Raw genomic sequence first — 12,925 nt, forward strand, 5'->3', positions numbered from 1 at the left:
GCGAGCTGCTGCCAGTGACGAGCCCCACAATGCGCCGGGCCGCGTGGTGCGGGCGGCCCCCGCCGCTGGGCCCGGCGGGGCCGGGAGCGGGGCGGGGTTCTGGCGGGAGGCGCGGCGGCGGCGCCGGCCCCCGGCCCTGAGTCCGGCGGCGGCGGCGGGCAGGAACGGGCGCTGCCGCCCTGTAAGGCGGCTCGGCTGCGCCGAGGCTCTGCGCCGGCCGCGCCCTCTGCCCCGCTGCGGGGGCAGCCGGGCGGGCCGGGGAGAGGGAGCGGCGCGCACCGAGCTCGGCAGGCGGCTGCGGGAAGCGGAGCCCTGTCCCGGCCGCCGCGGGAGGCCAGAGGGAGACGGGGGCCCAGCGAGAAAGGCGAGGTACGAACTTAACGGAGCGAGTGAGAAACTGAGGGGGAGCCTGCGGGGCGTCCTTCCGCACATTGCGGTGCTTTGTCACGGACGGATCATTTCACTCGAGATACACGGCCGAGAGCTGCCTCAGTCGCTGCGAACGCTGAAGTAGGAGCTGCCGCTCAGCGTCAGCAGAACCCAGTAACGCGCGTTCCCCGTACCGGGGCTCGGCTCCGGAGCCTTCACACTCCCCTAGCTCACAGACACAGGTTTCTGTGGGTTTTTCTGCCATGCACTGTTTGCTAGCTGAAGCTTTGGACAAAGTGCGATGGATGTATCATTTTACCTGTACAACACTGTCACTATCTACAGTAAAAAAAAAAAAGCCTGCGATACTGAAGGAAAAATGTGGGGGCAGGGAAAAAGTTTATATGGGGACATGATCCAAAGCCATATTGAAAGATGGAAACAATGTCAACCTACGTAAGAAAAAAAATAAAAACCTTAAAACTGTAGTGTTATTTGAGTAAATGTACATCACGGATGTTTCTGTTGGCTGCCTATACATATACATCTTTGAAGCAAGCCTACAATAATTTGACTTTGGTATATCATAGTTATTAAGACTGTATTCTTTAGCTGAGCTTTCATGGTGTCATATTGCAAGCAGCAGAATAAATTGTCTTGTGTAGCAGAATGAGGCATCTTCTCTCCAGGATGCTGTAGCCATTACAGTGCTAGGCAGTATCCTGAAGCACCTGCATTCTGTTTTTTGTTTTTCCTACTCTGCTACAAACTTCTTCAGTGAAGTTGCAAAGTTGTTTAAGTCAAGTGCAAATCCTCTGAAGGTGCCCAGTACCTGATAGGGATTGACTTTTGTCTCTGTTTGGTATCTCTAATAAGGAATTACAGCAGATCTTTGGGGTAAAAATGTTACTGGAACGGCTTGGATATTTGGCAGTGAATGGAGTGGTGGGGGCTTGTTAGCTTTTCAAGAGTGTTCCTTTGATTAAGTAGTATACATGATTTAAATGCAGGATATACTCAAGCTTAGCTCCTTAATAAAAAAAAATATCAGTTTCTGGTATAGTGCTTCAGCTTTTATAGGTTAACTTTCATACAAAAATTGCATATTAACATGGAATAATTACCTGCATATGACTTTTTATCAGCTACCAAGTAGGATTCCTCATGGTGGCTGGAAAGCTACCTCTCAGGAAAGGACCTGGGGTTGCTGTTTGACAGCTGGCTGAACGTGAGCCAGCAGTGTGCCCAGGTGGCCAAGGCCAGTGACTTTCTGGTTTGTATCAGCAGTGGTGTGGCCAGCAGGACCTGGGAAGTAATTGTCCCTCTGTAGTTCCTGGTGAGGCCAGTTTGCATCTCAAGTTCTGCATTCAGTTTTGACCCCCACACAAGAAGAACAACATTGAGGCACTGGAGGGTGTTCAGAGAAGAGCAGCAGAGCTGGTGAAAGGAGTGGCTGAAGGAGTTTAGCCAGGCTAAGAGGAGGCTCAGTCAGGGGGACCTTCTTACTTTACAGTTACATGAAAGAAGATTTTAGTGAGGTGGGAGTTGGCCTCTTCTCTGACATAACAAGAAATAGGATGACAGTAACTGGCCTCAAGTTACACCAAGGGAGGTTTAGATTGGATATTAGGAGAATTTTCTTCACTGAAAGGGTTGTCAGCCATTGGAACAGGCTGCCCAGAGAAGTGGGGGAGTCACTGTCCCTGGCAGTAATCAAAATCGTGTAGATGTGCTGCTTAGGGACATGGTTTAATGGTGGGCCTGGCAGTGTTAGGTTAATGGTCAGATCCTGTGATCTGTGAGGTCTTTTCCAACCATAATGATTTTACTGTTGAAGACTTGCTTATAGCTAAGGTAAAATAGCCCCATTCTGTACTTACAGAAACTTTGATACTCTTACTAGGCATCTCTCCCACTGCCTAAGCCTCCAAAGCATCAGACATAAAATTTGCTAGAGGACTTTCGGAGAGGCTACTCTGATCTGTGAGGGAATTGTTTTTTTTTTTTTTCTTTTTAACTGAAATCCCTTACAATACTATTTCCTACCTCACTTGTGAAATGTAAAGTGCAATTGCTTCTGTCTTGCTTTTTTTTGTGAGCTTAGTTCAGCTGCACACCGCCAAGCCAAGATCTGCCTAGCACAGCTGTGCTCCTTTAAAACAACAGACAATGGTTTCTTTTCCAACAAACTGCCAAGGATTCATAAGTCTGTTCTTTTTTACTTTTTGCACTTCTGCAGTTAATTTGCAAGTAAATTGATTGTTCAGAACTGGCAGTAAAATTCCTAAATCCATAAATTAAAAAGGAACACGAGTTGACGTGTAGTCCTCAGTGTGGAGTCTGAAATTGATATGGTAGTTAAATAGAAGCAGACTTTTGCTGAGCTGGAGTTCTGGGGTTTTTTGTGTGATAGCTGACAGGAATGCCTCACAGTTATGATTAAGGAGATTTAAGTTTATCACAGGTTTATGTATCATCTTACTTTGCTACTTTATTTATTTCCTAGGATAAATGGGTGTGTATGACTTTTCCCCTGATCTAAAGCGGTTCCATGTCTTGTTTGGTAAGTTTGTCTTTAAAAATTTTGGCTGTTGTACCTTGTTACCCAGCTATACCTTAATATGAAAAGCCCTGATGAAATGTCTTGTTTGTGGGGATTTCCACAGTGCTGACATGTTTGAACTTCACTGTGTCTGCTTTTGGTGAAGGAGACTTTAATGTCTCTTCTCTCTAGGTCTGCCGTGTGTGTGCTTCATGCTATTTCTTAACCTCTTGATTGATTGACTTGCAGCAGAAGACTTTCTGAACTGCTGCTTATAAGACCTACTTTTTTACATTTTTGTACTGCCATATTTAACAAAAAAAAAATTGCAGCAACTCCACCAACACTCACTTGTTTCTGTTCTTAAGGACTGCTCCTGTATTCTGCGTACACCAGTTGAATCAATCAGACCAGAAGAGCTATCTCAGAGCAGCACCCATGAATGCCTGGTAAGAATAGAAACTTTAACTCCCAAGGTTAAATATAAAGCTGGTGCATATTAAAAATAGCCTTATTAGGGAATACTTCTTGAAATGTTGACAATAAAAATAAAGAGAGTACTTTGGGGCTTCCACTCTGGTAGAAGACCATAGGTATCTAAGTGTTAATCTTGTGCCAGTTTGAAAACAAACACACACAAAAGTTGTAACTCCTAAAGCTAAGTCTTAATAATGGTAAAAGTACCAGCTTGAATGTTCTTATTTGAGTACTGGACTTTAGCATTAATAATATTTTTGCATTAATTTTAAAAATATAAATGATTTTAAATTGCATAGTGACTTTGAGAACTGTTTCTTCTCTCTGTTAGGCGGATTCTGATCTAGCCTGGATTCCCCCATCTACAGGAAAGAATGAAATGGTATTTTGCTCTTCTAATGTCTCTCATTATGAACTCCAGCTGGAAATAGGTAACATAAATGAACCTTAAAATATTTCTTCTTCCTTATCAATTGCTAACTGCAGTAAATATTAAGTTTGGAACATGAAGGACTATTCCTATGTCTTCTTAGTTGAGAAAAGTGCAGAGCATTGCTTATATTTTAGTAATATCTTATTTCAAGATCTAAGACAAATCAACAATTACCTGGAATTGTCTCTTGATGTTTGTGCATGTACTTGTCAGTTTTCCAAATCTGTGGTATGTGACAATAAATACAGCCTTAAGTAACATCATCACCTTGTCCCTTGGGTACCCATGTTGGTTGTTCCAAGGATGGCTGCCTTAGATCCATATGCCTGCATATGTTTATGTCAATATGCATATAAGTGTTCATTTGGATGTATAATTGATGCTGATGTATGTTTCAAACACTTTTAGTTGTTCTCAAAATAGCAGAGCCATGCTTCACTAATTTGCTGCATATATTTTGCTGCAATTACTTAAGGTCTTGGCATTCTGAAACAAAAGGACACACTGCTATCAATTCCAATTTTAAAACTGGAAAATTATCTCTAAACATGAAGAAGACCATGTGATGGCTTATTATGCTTTCCAATGTTAAGGTAGCCATTTCTGGTTTCAGGAAGGAGGTTCAACAATTTAACCTCAGTCTACCTTGCACGGCATACACCTACAGACAGGCAAGTTGCTGTAAGGATCACAGACCTCGAAAATTGCTCTGAAGAGCACTTGAAAGCCTTACAGGTAAAGGAACAGCATTTCTGCACAAAGCCCAATAAAGATAGTGAGGAATACAAGTGAGATTGCTGAGCAAAGGTAGCCTTTGTTTGAACTGGGTCATTTCAGTCTAGTTTTTCCCTCCAAAGGATTAGAATATAATAAACATAATGCATGTGTAAATTTGAGAGTTGCTTTCTGAAGACCACAGCTGACAATTGCTTTAAAAATTGCTTCTGTAATTGTACAACTTATTTGAAACATCTTCTAAATAACATGTACTGTTATTTAACACCAGAAGTTTGGACTATGAACAAACTAGATTTACTTCTGACAAATGCAATTATGGACAAGCTATTTACATTTCTGTTGCAGGCTATGCACATCACCTGCAATCATAAATGTGTATAAATGCAAAGAAACAATCTGATTACTAATTAATTACTAGTTAATGTATAATTAATAACTAATTACTAGTTAATGCTCTTGGTAGGAGTGCTGTTCTGTGGTTAACACATCCACTTTCATTTAATTCCATAGAATGAGGTGGTTTTATCACACTTTTTCCAGCATCCCAACATAATGACATTTTGGACAGTGTTTACAGCTGGAAGCTGGCTTTGGGTCATCTCCCCATTCATGGCCTATGGTAAGAACTGTTAACTGCAATTTTGGAATAGGAGAAAGGACTGGTACAAATTGGACCACCTGGTCCATGAGAGGTTTCTCTTTAATCATCTCCTGTCTTGTAGAAAAAACAGACTCTCCCAAACCACTTCTTTAGAGAAAACTTCCTCCCCAGTGAAGACTGGTATTTGAACTGCATTAAATTCCACTTAGCCCTAGCACCCACCATGTGAGGAATGGTAACTGGGAGATGTATTTGACTGTATACAGCTTCTGCTAACCTAAATAGAAGACCTGTCTACATTGAGTACAGGTTGGGCACAGACTTGCAGTTAACAGGAGCATGGCATGGGGCATCAGTTACATCCATGTAATGATGCACCAGAGTCAATATTGAATGCTGCTCTTGATGAGTCTGTACAGTGAAGGAAACACAGATAAGTCATTTAATAGGACTTGTTAGGCCTAGCTAGGTTTTTTTTTTCACTTCCAGGTTCAGCTAGACACCTGCTGAAGACTTACTTTCCTGAAGGAATGAGTGAAGCTTTGATAGGGAACATTCTGTTTGGTGCAATCAGAGGATTAAATTACATGCACCAGAATGGATATATTCACAGGTAGGAGAATGTCAATAGGTAAGAACTAGGACTAGGACACAAGAACTAGAACCAGCATCTTATCTTAAGTATTGTTTCCTTCCTTTTCCTCTATACCTTGTATCAGACAGTGCACAAGTAACAACTTTTTCAATAATACAGCAGGATTAATTTTAACAGAAAATGTGTTTAGACATTTCTTCAAGCCACTTGTTGTAAGGATTATACATCTGCCTGGCTTTGTCTCTTTGAAGCAGAAGAAACAGAGTTATAGAAGGAGTTTCCTTAGTTTACACCCCTTGCAGGGAAGAAGGGCCCTTCTCCAATTTCTGGCACTTTTTTCCTGATCATCTCTCTTAATAGAGACATGAACTCCATGCTAGCATCTCACTAGAAGTCAATGAAATATGAAAGCTTTTCTGTTCTAGTAGTACTTAGAGTAATTCTTATAGCTAAAATTTACCACTTTATGTTACAGGAATATTAAAGCTAGCCACATTCTGATTTCAGAGGATGGACTGGTTTCTCTCTCTGGCCTAAACAACCTCTACAGTTTAGTTAGCAATGGACAGAAGTCAAAGGTGGTGTATGATTTCCCCAAGTTTAGTACATCTGTGCTTCCTTGGCTGAGTCCTGAACTACTGAGACAGGTTAGTATAAATTACACATAATTTTTCCAATTCAAAGTTAGTGGCAGTACTCGATTTCCAACTTAAGTCTGCTTGTAGAATTGCAATGAAATATGTTGAACTGTAACTTCTAAAAATATATGTACATACTGAATTTTTAATTCTTCTAGAGACAACCAGTTCTAAAGCTGTTGGTAAGGTGATGCTGCACTAAATCTCTTTACCCAAACCTCCTGGAAACTACTGCAAATCCTGAAACTTGTGTTCAGTACAGCCATCAGATTTCTGAAAAAAGTCTGGGGTTTCACAATTCAATTGCTTCAATAGTGTGCAGGTTATAGGGCATTAGAATCTTGTTTTGAAGCAGGCACTTGTGTTCTTGTTGGCACTGCTCAATGGCCTCAGTGATCAGTAATGTCTTTCTTCTCTCACAGGATTTGTGTGGCTATAACATGAAGTCTGACATTTACAGTGTGGGAATTACAGCATGTGAATTAGCCAATGGACACGTTCCATTTCAAGATATGCCTCGCACTCAGGTATAATGCTAAACTTTTTCTCTAATTAAAAACATGCTGAGCATTTTTTTGTTTTGTTTTACTCACAGGAACCAATGCTATTACTGCTGAAGTAGTGGCTGCTTTTTGTTACTTCAAATACACATGCCTCCTTCTAGAATAAATAATCCCTCCATCCCTGGAGTTTCCTAGCTTATCCTGGATAGGTCTGGAGAGCTGTTGAACTCTCATAGTGCTGTGCCTTCCTACTAGATGCTGCTGCAGAAGCTGAAAGGTCCCACCTACTGTCCTTGGGATATAAACACCTTTCCCCGGGGGGAATCCAGGATGAAGAATTCCCGGTCAGGTGTCGATTCTGGAATTGGTGAGAGCATGACACGCACAATGACCAGTGAAAGACTTCAAATGCCCTTTTCCAAAACATTTTCACCTGCTTTCCACAACTTGGTAGAACTTTGCTTGCAACAGGACCCTGAGAAAAGGTAATGTCCTGGTGAAAACTGATTTTTTTGTCGCTTCCATCTAAGACCAAGTACAACTCACATACAGTGATCAGTTGAATTCTGTTAGTCAGAATTTCAGAGCAGATGCACTATGTGAAACCAGACTGGTATTGTAAGAAATGTCTTGTCTGATAAAGGAATCAAACTTTTAAAGTCATTTGGCCCCTGAATTTCTTGTAATATAACTGTTCTTTGTAACAAGTAAAATTAACTTTTAAACATTTACTTTGTCCAAGGGAAAAAAACCCAGAAATCTGAAATATATGTTTTCAATTCTCTGTCTCTTTTGAATGAGGCATTTAATTCCTTGTTAAGCAGAAACATGAAAAGGCCTTTAAAAATAGATTTCTTCAGTAGTGCTTTCATTACAAATCGAGGCATAGAATGTAGGAATTGTGTGCTGCTTTTCTCATTCTTCACATTCGTCCTGTGGAGGAAAAACCACAGGGCTTAAATTTATTTCTCAATCTGGCCCATTATCCAAATGCAGTATTTTACTTTCCAAAACATAATTATCTTGTTCATTTTATGATTCAGGCCATCAGCAAGCAGTTTGCTTTCGCATACGTTCTTCAGACAGGTGAGTTTACTATATTTCATTAAATGACACAGCTATAACCTAAATAAGCCACAAAAAGAGCTAGATTACAAAGTAATGAAGTTACCTGGAGCTAAAAGGCATCCTATAAGAGCACAACTGCTTCCCAGGTTTTTTTTAACAAAATGGTATGGATAGAGTGTAGGAAGCATAAGATTAATCAATTTCCCCATTGATTAAGTGGATTTAATTTAACTAAAGGCAGCCTAACTAATTTAAAAAAAACCTATTAATAGTCCTTATTTAAAGCAGAAATGCACAGCTGGTTTCATTAGTCTTGAAAGACTAATAGAGTGGTGAAAGCAAAACCTCTCATCCTTTTACTTTCAGTACTGTAACATGCAAGAACATGGCTCTGATTTCACATGCTTTTAATGAAGTCAGTTGCAAAGTTATGGAGACTTTTTTGTGCAGCGTTATTTTAACTTTTCTTCTTTCTAGGTAAAGGAGCAAACACAGAATTCACTACTGTCCCTGTTACCACCTCCTATTCAAAATAACAGATCAGAGTGCTTGGCACTGCCCTCAACAGCAGTTGGGACTGAACTTGGACGTATTGCTACAAATCAAGATGATACAGACTGGGAATTCTAAATAAATACCAATGATACCTCTCCAGTGTTTCACACAAGGAAAATGTGATTTGTATTTGCTGCTTTTCTATGATTAAAATACAGTTAGACCAAGTATACTTGAAATGCCATGAAGTGGCTATAATTCATTAACTTCCTCTGGGCATCACAAAATGCAGCGTGCCTCACTCTCTGACTGTAAGGAAAACTGTGGATAAAGAATGGCTGAGTGCCCATCTCTCTCTTTCAAAGTCTTCCTTAACAAGAGACTCCCTGCTGTAATCTTACTCTGTACTGTATTATCAGCTCACAGTGCTGCAGTCCACATGCCTTTCTGAATTCAGGCCTGGGATTTGGCTGTGATCTTACCTAAACATCTATTTGTCTTTTCATTATGACCCAAATCATTTTAGTAAGGAGAAATCCTCCACTTCCAAGATGAAATGTGAAACTGCACAGATTACTTGCTTATGTAAATAAATGTTTCTTTCTCAAAAGACATTTTTTTCACTTGACATGCTGTCATATTTACCAAAAGTTAGGTATGCATCATTTTTCATGCAGTTCTAATACTGTGTGTTTCCCAAAGAAGTTAAGCTGCTTAGAAGTGGGACTCCTGCTCTTGCATCTGTTCACATTCTTAGTACAAATCTGGGCTTTTACACCTCTGTTTATTGTTGTGTCATTTTAGCAGTTAATCTGAGGATGTCTCACTATGCAAAAGTAAGTCTCAAGTTCTAGCAGGTACGGGTTAATTTTGAAGAGTCATATTAAATAATCTAAAGTTACTGGGGTAATAGTATAAAGTTATACTATTTATACTGTATTCCTGTTCACCACCTGAATTTACCAGAACCTAATACTGTTTTCTTAGAAAAAGGCAACATGCATTGAGCTTCACTGGCCCTGCTGGTCTCAAACAAGCCTCTTCTGCAAGGCACAGTTAAATTCCCGTGGATCAATTCAGCCATACTAGGATCCTAGTAAATTTACTTGTTCTAAGTCAGATGAAAAATCTGTCTTCTTCCTATAATTCAGTAAATTCTCACCTCTCATACTCTACCAGGCAACTCAAACTGAACAAAAGCAGCTATTTTCTTTTAAAAACCTGGATATTCTCATAGTGTTGTAGCAAAAGTTGTGTCCCTAAGGCTCTAATACTTTGCTGATGGAAGCATGATGGTGGTAAAAATGTATAAATAGATATTGAATGGATATATTTTAAATTTTCAACATAAACAACGTTCCACATAAGTCTTCAAGTCTTCCATAGCTGAGCAGGCCTGTAGCCACCTTTGAGAATACTGCTGCATTGCCAGCAGCTTTGCCACAAGGCCTTGAAGACCAAATGACTCAAATACAAGCCTGAGAGACACATAAAATTCTAAATGACCACATAAAAGTATCAGCAAAAAAGTTGATTCTACTCATTATGCTATGAAGAGAGCTCTATATTCCTAAACTTAACATGTGAAACTTAAGATTATAGACTTATCAATACACTTACCCTATCTGCCTCCAATTATATCTGTCATTCCTGGACTTCTGCTTTCACCATAGTCCAGCCATACTAACAGCTTCTTGTTACTACAGGGAAAAAAAATCATATCTATGTCAATTGTTAGGTAAGGAAATAGTTGTTGAAACTAGAAAATTACTCTGATTAAAAATATTAATAACTTAATTGTGTACTCTTGGAGAAGGTACTATTTTCATATGAACCCCATGTTCTTAATTCTTAGCCATTATAGATTTGGAAGTTGAATATGTTCAACAGCATCTACAAGTAACTTTTGACTAACATAGTACATGTAAAAAAGCAAGTCAAATAAGTGAGAACACACATGAAGTTCTACACATTTTAATTACAGACCTGAATAACTATTTCTATATTAAAAACTGCAGAAAATTTCAGGCAGCTTAACTGCTAGTATTTTCAAGCTTCTCTTGCAACAAGTGCCATGGACTCTATAAAAATGAACTTGGATACTAATAACAATGTCAGTAAAAATTCATTCAAACCACTACATGTTCCAGTGGAATTACTTTGCTGCCCTCTCTGTGGAAAAAAAAATTTAAAACATTTCTAAACACTTTCAATTTCTGTACTGACATTAAGAAGAAAATCAAATCTAATTTTTTAAGTTAAAAGCCCACAAGTCTTTACTCTTAGAAGTACTGCTTCTCAACAACTGTGTCTCTTCAAACAAAAGCAATCAAGAGGCACTATGACTTCTTGAAAATACTCCCTGGATTATATTTACTGAAAGGTTTTATATAATTTTGCTCATTAACTCTGATGCTTTCTATTAAGGAATAAGGCAAAATAAATACTATTAGGAAAGATGATGTATAATCATATTTTTAAGGTTTCAACTACCTGCCACTGAAAAGATGATCTGGGAAACAATTGTTCTGAAAATCTGAAGTTTTTGCATACAGTTAAGTTTTCAAAATCTGAGGTTGATGATCTGCATTGTTAAGATTAAAGTTGCAGAGACTTTCTATTCCAAGCTGACAGTTTTAAGCACAACAGCTTTTTGTTGGGTTGTGGTTTTTTCAGAACACTTGTTTACTCTTGCTCATAGCAATGATGTGTGTTATCAGCATGTTAATTAGAGTTAAAACTTGGACTTGAAATTTCCAAGTATCTTGCATTTAGGCTCCACATGATATATTTTCAAAAGGGCTTATAAAACCTATACATTTGCAAAATCTCATGGCCAATGAAACAGAAATCTATCTAATCTGGTAACTTTTGAAATACTTGTGAAAACAACCCAAATGGTTTTTTGCAGCCACCTTTAATTATGCTAGCATTTAGCACTGTATAATAATAAATGCCTGTATAATAGAAAACTTCTTTTAATTAACATTACATATGCTCAATGCTGTTAAGTGTCTTACTGTCTTGATCTGATACCACAGCAGTTTGTGCATGACTGAATGGATGAACACAGAAGAAAATGTGATCTACTCAGAATCAACTTGCTCTGATACATTAATTCCTCACTTTAAAGAGTATCAATGCAACAAGTTCCCATTGAAGAGAGAACAGTTTCTTCCACTCGATGAACAGAAATAAATATTTTTTAAAATAACAGAGTTTTACCATACCTCTCTCTCTCCCCTACCCCTCTCCTTTTCTTCAAGTGCTATCAAAGTAGTTTTTAACCCAGAAGATGGGTAAAAATATGGGAAAGCATTTGAAAACCACTGTTCTGAACCTCTCTTGACAAGAGGCAGGTACCAAAGCAGGTGATTTACATACCTACTTAACATGCCTTTAATGCTGTTAAGTTGCTTTCCTGAAGTATATTAGTTTGTGTAATAAACCTCTGAAACAACCAAGGTAGCAGCAATGGCCTGTCCTAATGATGGCCATCCCTACCCTGTATGAACAAGGAAAAACTATTAAAATTCAGAAACAGTACACATTACAGCAAAGACCTCAAAGGACTGTAAGAACCATAATATGAAACAATCGGATGTAACAAACAAAAAATTGAGTTTATAAAAGAAGAAACCACTGAAAATTGAGGTGGTCTACTAATAATCTGGCAGCAGAATAACATTTGGTATTCAACATAATTAAATCTATCCAGGAACTTGAGGTAGGATGAAGGAAAGAATATTAGGTTTAAACAGGTGCCTGTGGAAACCTCCATAATTCCCAGATGAAAACAACTAATTCTACTCTAAATTAGTTACATATGTTTGTTTCTTAGCTGAAAGACTATCCCAGAAACTTCTGGAAAAATGCCCCCAAAGCCCATATGAAGTTAGCTGCAATGAAGTGGTGGTTTTATTTTTAGATATGGTTATAGAATATACCATTATTACTGAATTTACCTTCATACTCAGATTTGTGGAATTTAGTTGTCCTCTCACGAAATCCATCTGCAATGGAGGAGAATGGATTGCTGGCAGGATGCAGAGGTTTTCCTCTGTTTTGTCAATATTTACATGACATATGGGTAAAGAGTATCAATGCTGAGTTTATCTACTACATTTTATTTTCAAAGTTTGCTTATTCTTCATTCAGTATTATCTTTCTAATTCTCATATTTCATGCAGTCAAAAGAAAAATATTCTTACAAACAGATTTCCTTTTGCCTATTGGAAATCTGGCAAGTCTGTTATGGATGAGTTTTCTTTAAATGCTTTCCTGGTTTGAGGTGGCTGTTGTTCTACAGTAGCTGATGGAGCCATCATAGACTTGTGGAATTATATATTTTGCTGGCTGTCATGCTATTTTTCCTGCTCCACTTTCTGATTCAAGTTTCCCTTATCATGGGAGAACACATGATTTTGAATCCTTGGAGCCTGCAGCATGTGATGTTGAAAAAGGTG

At 38.8% G+C, this 12,925-nt stretch overlaps 1 protein-coding gene across 3 annotated transcripts; it reads left to right on the forward strand.

Moving 5' to 3' along the window:
• The first annotated feature begins 57 nt into the window (after positions 1–57).
• On the forward strand, positions 58–10,256 carry STRADB (STE20 related adaptor beta). 3 transcript variants are annotated; one of them, XM_064718955.1, is made up of 12 exons: positions 58–369; positions 2,876–2,932; positions 3,280–3,360; positions 3,720–3,819; positions 4,435–4,556; positions 5,070–5,178; positions 5,650–5,773; positions 6,231–6,402; positions 6,816–6,920; positions 7,152–7,381; positions 7,940–7,982; positions 8,442–10,256. In XM_064718955.1, the coding sequence occupies exons 2-12, from the start codon at positions 2,921–2,923 to the stop codon at positions 8,592–8,594; spliced, it is 1,251 nt and encodes a 416-aa protein (XP_064575025.1). In that variant the 5' UTR covers positions 58–369; positions 2,876–2,920; the 3' UTR covers positions 8,595–10,256. The 3 variants fall into 3 exon arrangements, with proteins under 3 accessions (XP_064575025.1, XP_064575026.1, XP_064575027.1); XM_064718956.1 differs by having other exon boundaries at positions 5,100–5,178; XM_064718957.1 differs by lacking the exons at positions 4,435–4,556; positions 5,070–5,178.
• The last annotated feature ends 2,669 nt before the right edge of the window (positions 10,257–12,925 follow it).

This window comes from Zonotrichia leucophrys, chromosome 7, assembly GCF_028769735.1.
Source record: "Zonotrichia leucophrys gambelii isolate GWCS_2022_RI chromosome 7, RI_Zleu_2.0, whole genome shotgun sequence".
Lineage (NCBI taxonomy): Eukaryota > Metazoa > Chordata > Aves > Passeriformes > Passerellidae > Zonotrichia > Zonotrichia leucophrys.

Bases quoted from the DNA above. Each gene is read 5' to 3' on its own strand.
- STRADB (XM_064718955.1), top strand. The intron at 3,820-4,434 runs GTAACATAAATG...TTCTGGTTTCAG, and splicing joins TGAACTCCAGCTGGAAATAG to GAAGGAGGTTCAACAATTTA. The intron at 7,382-7,939 runs GTAATGTCCTGG...TTTATGATTCAG, and splicing joins CAACAGGACCCTGAGAAAAG to GCCATCAGCAAGCAGTTTGC.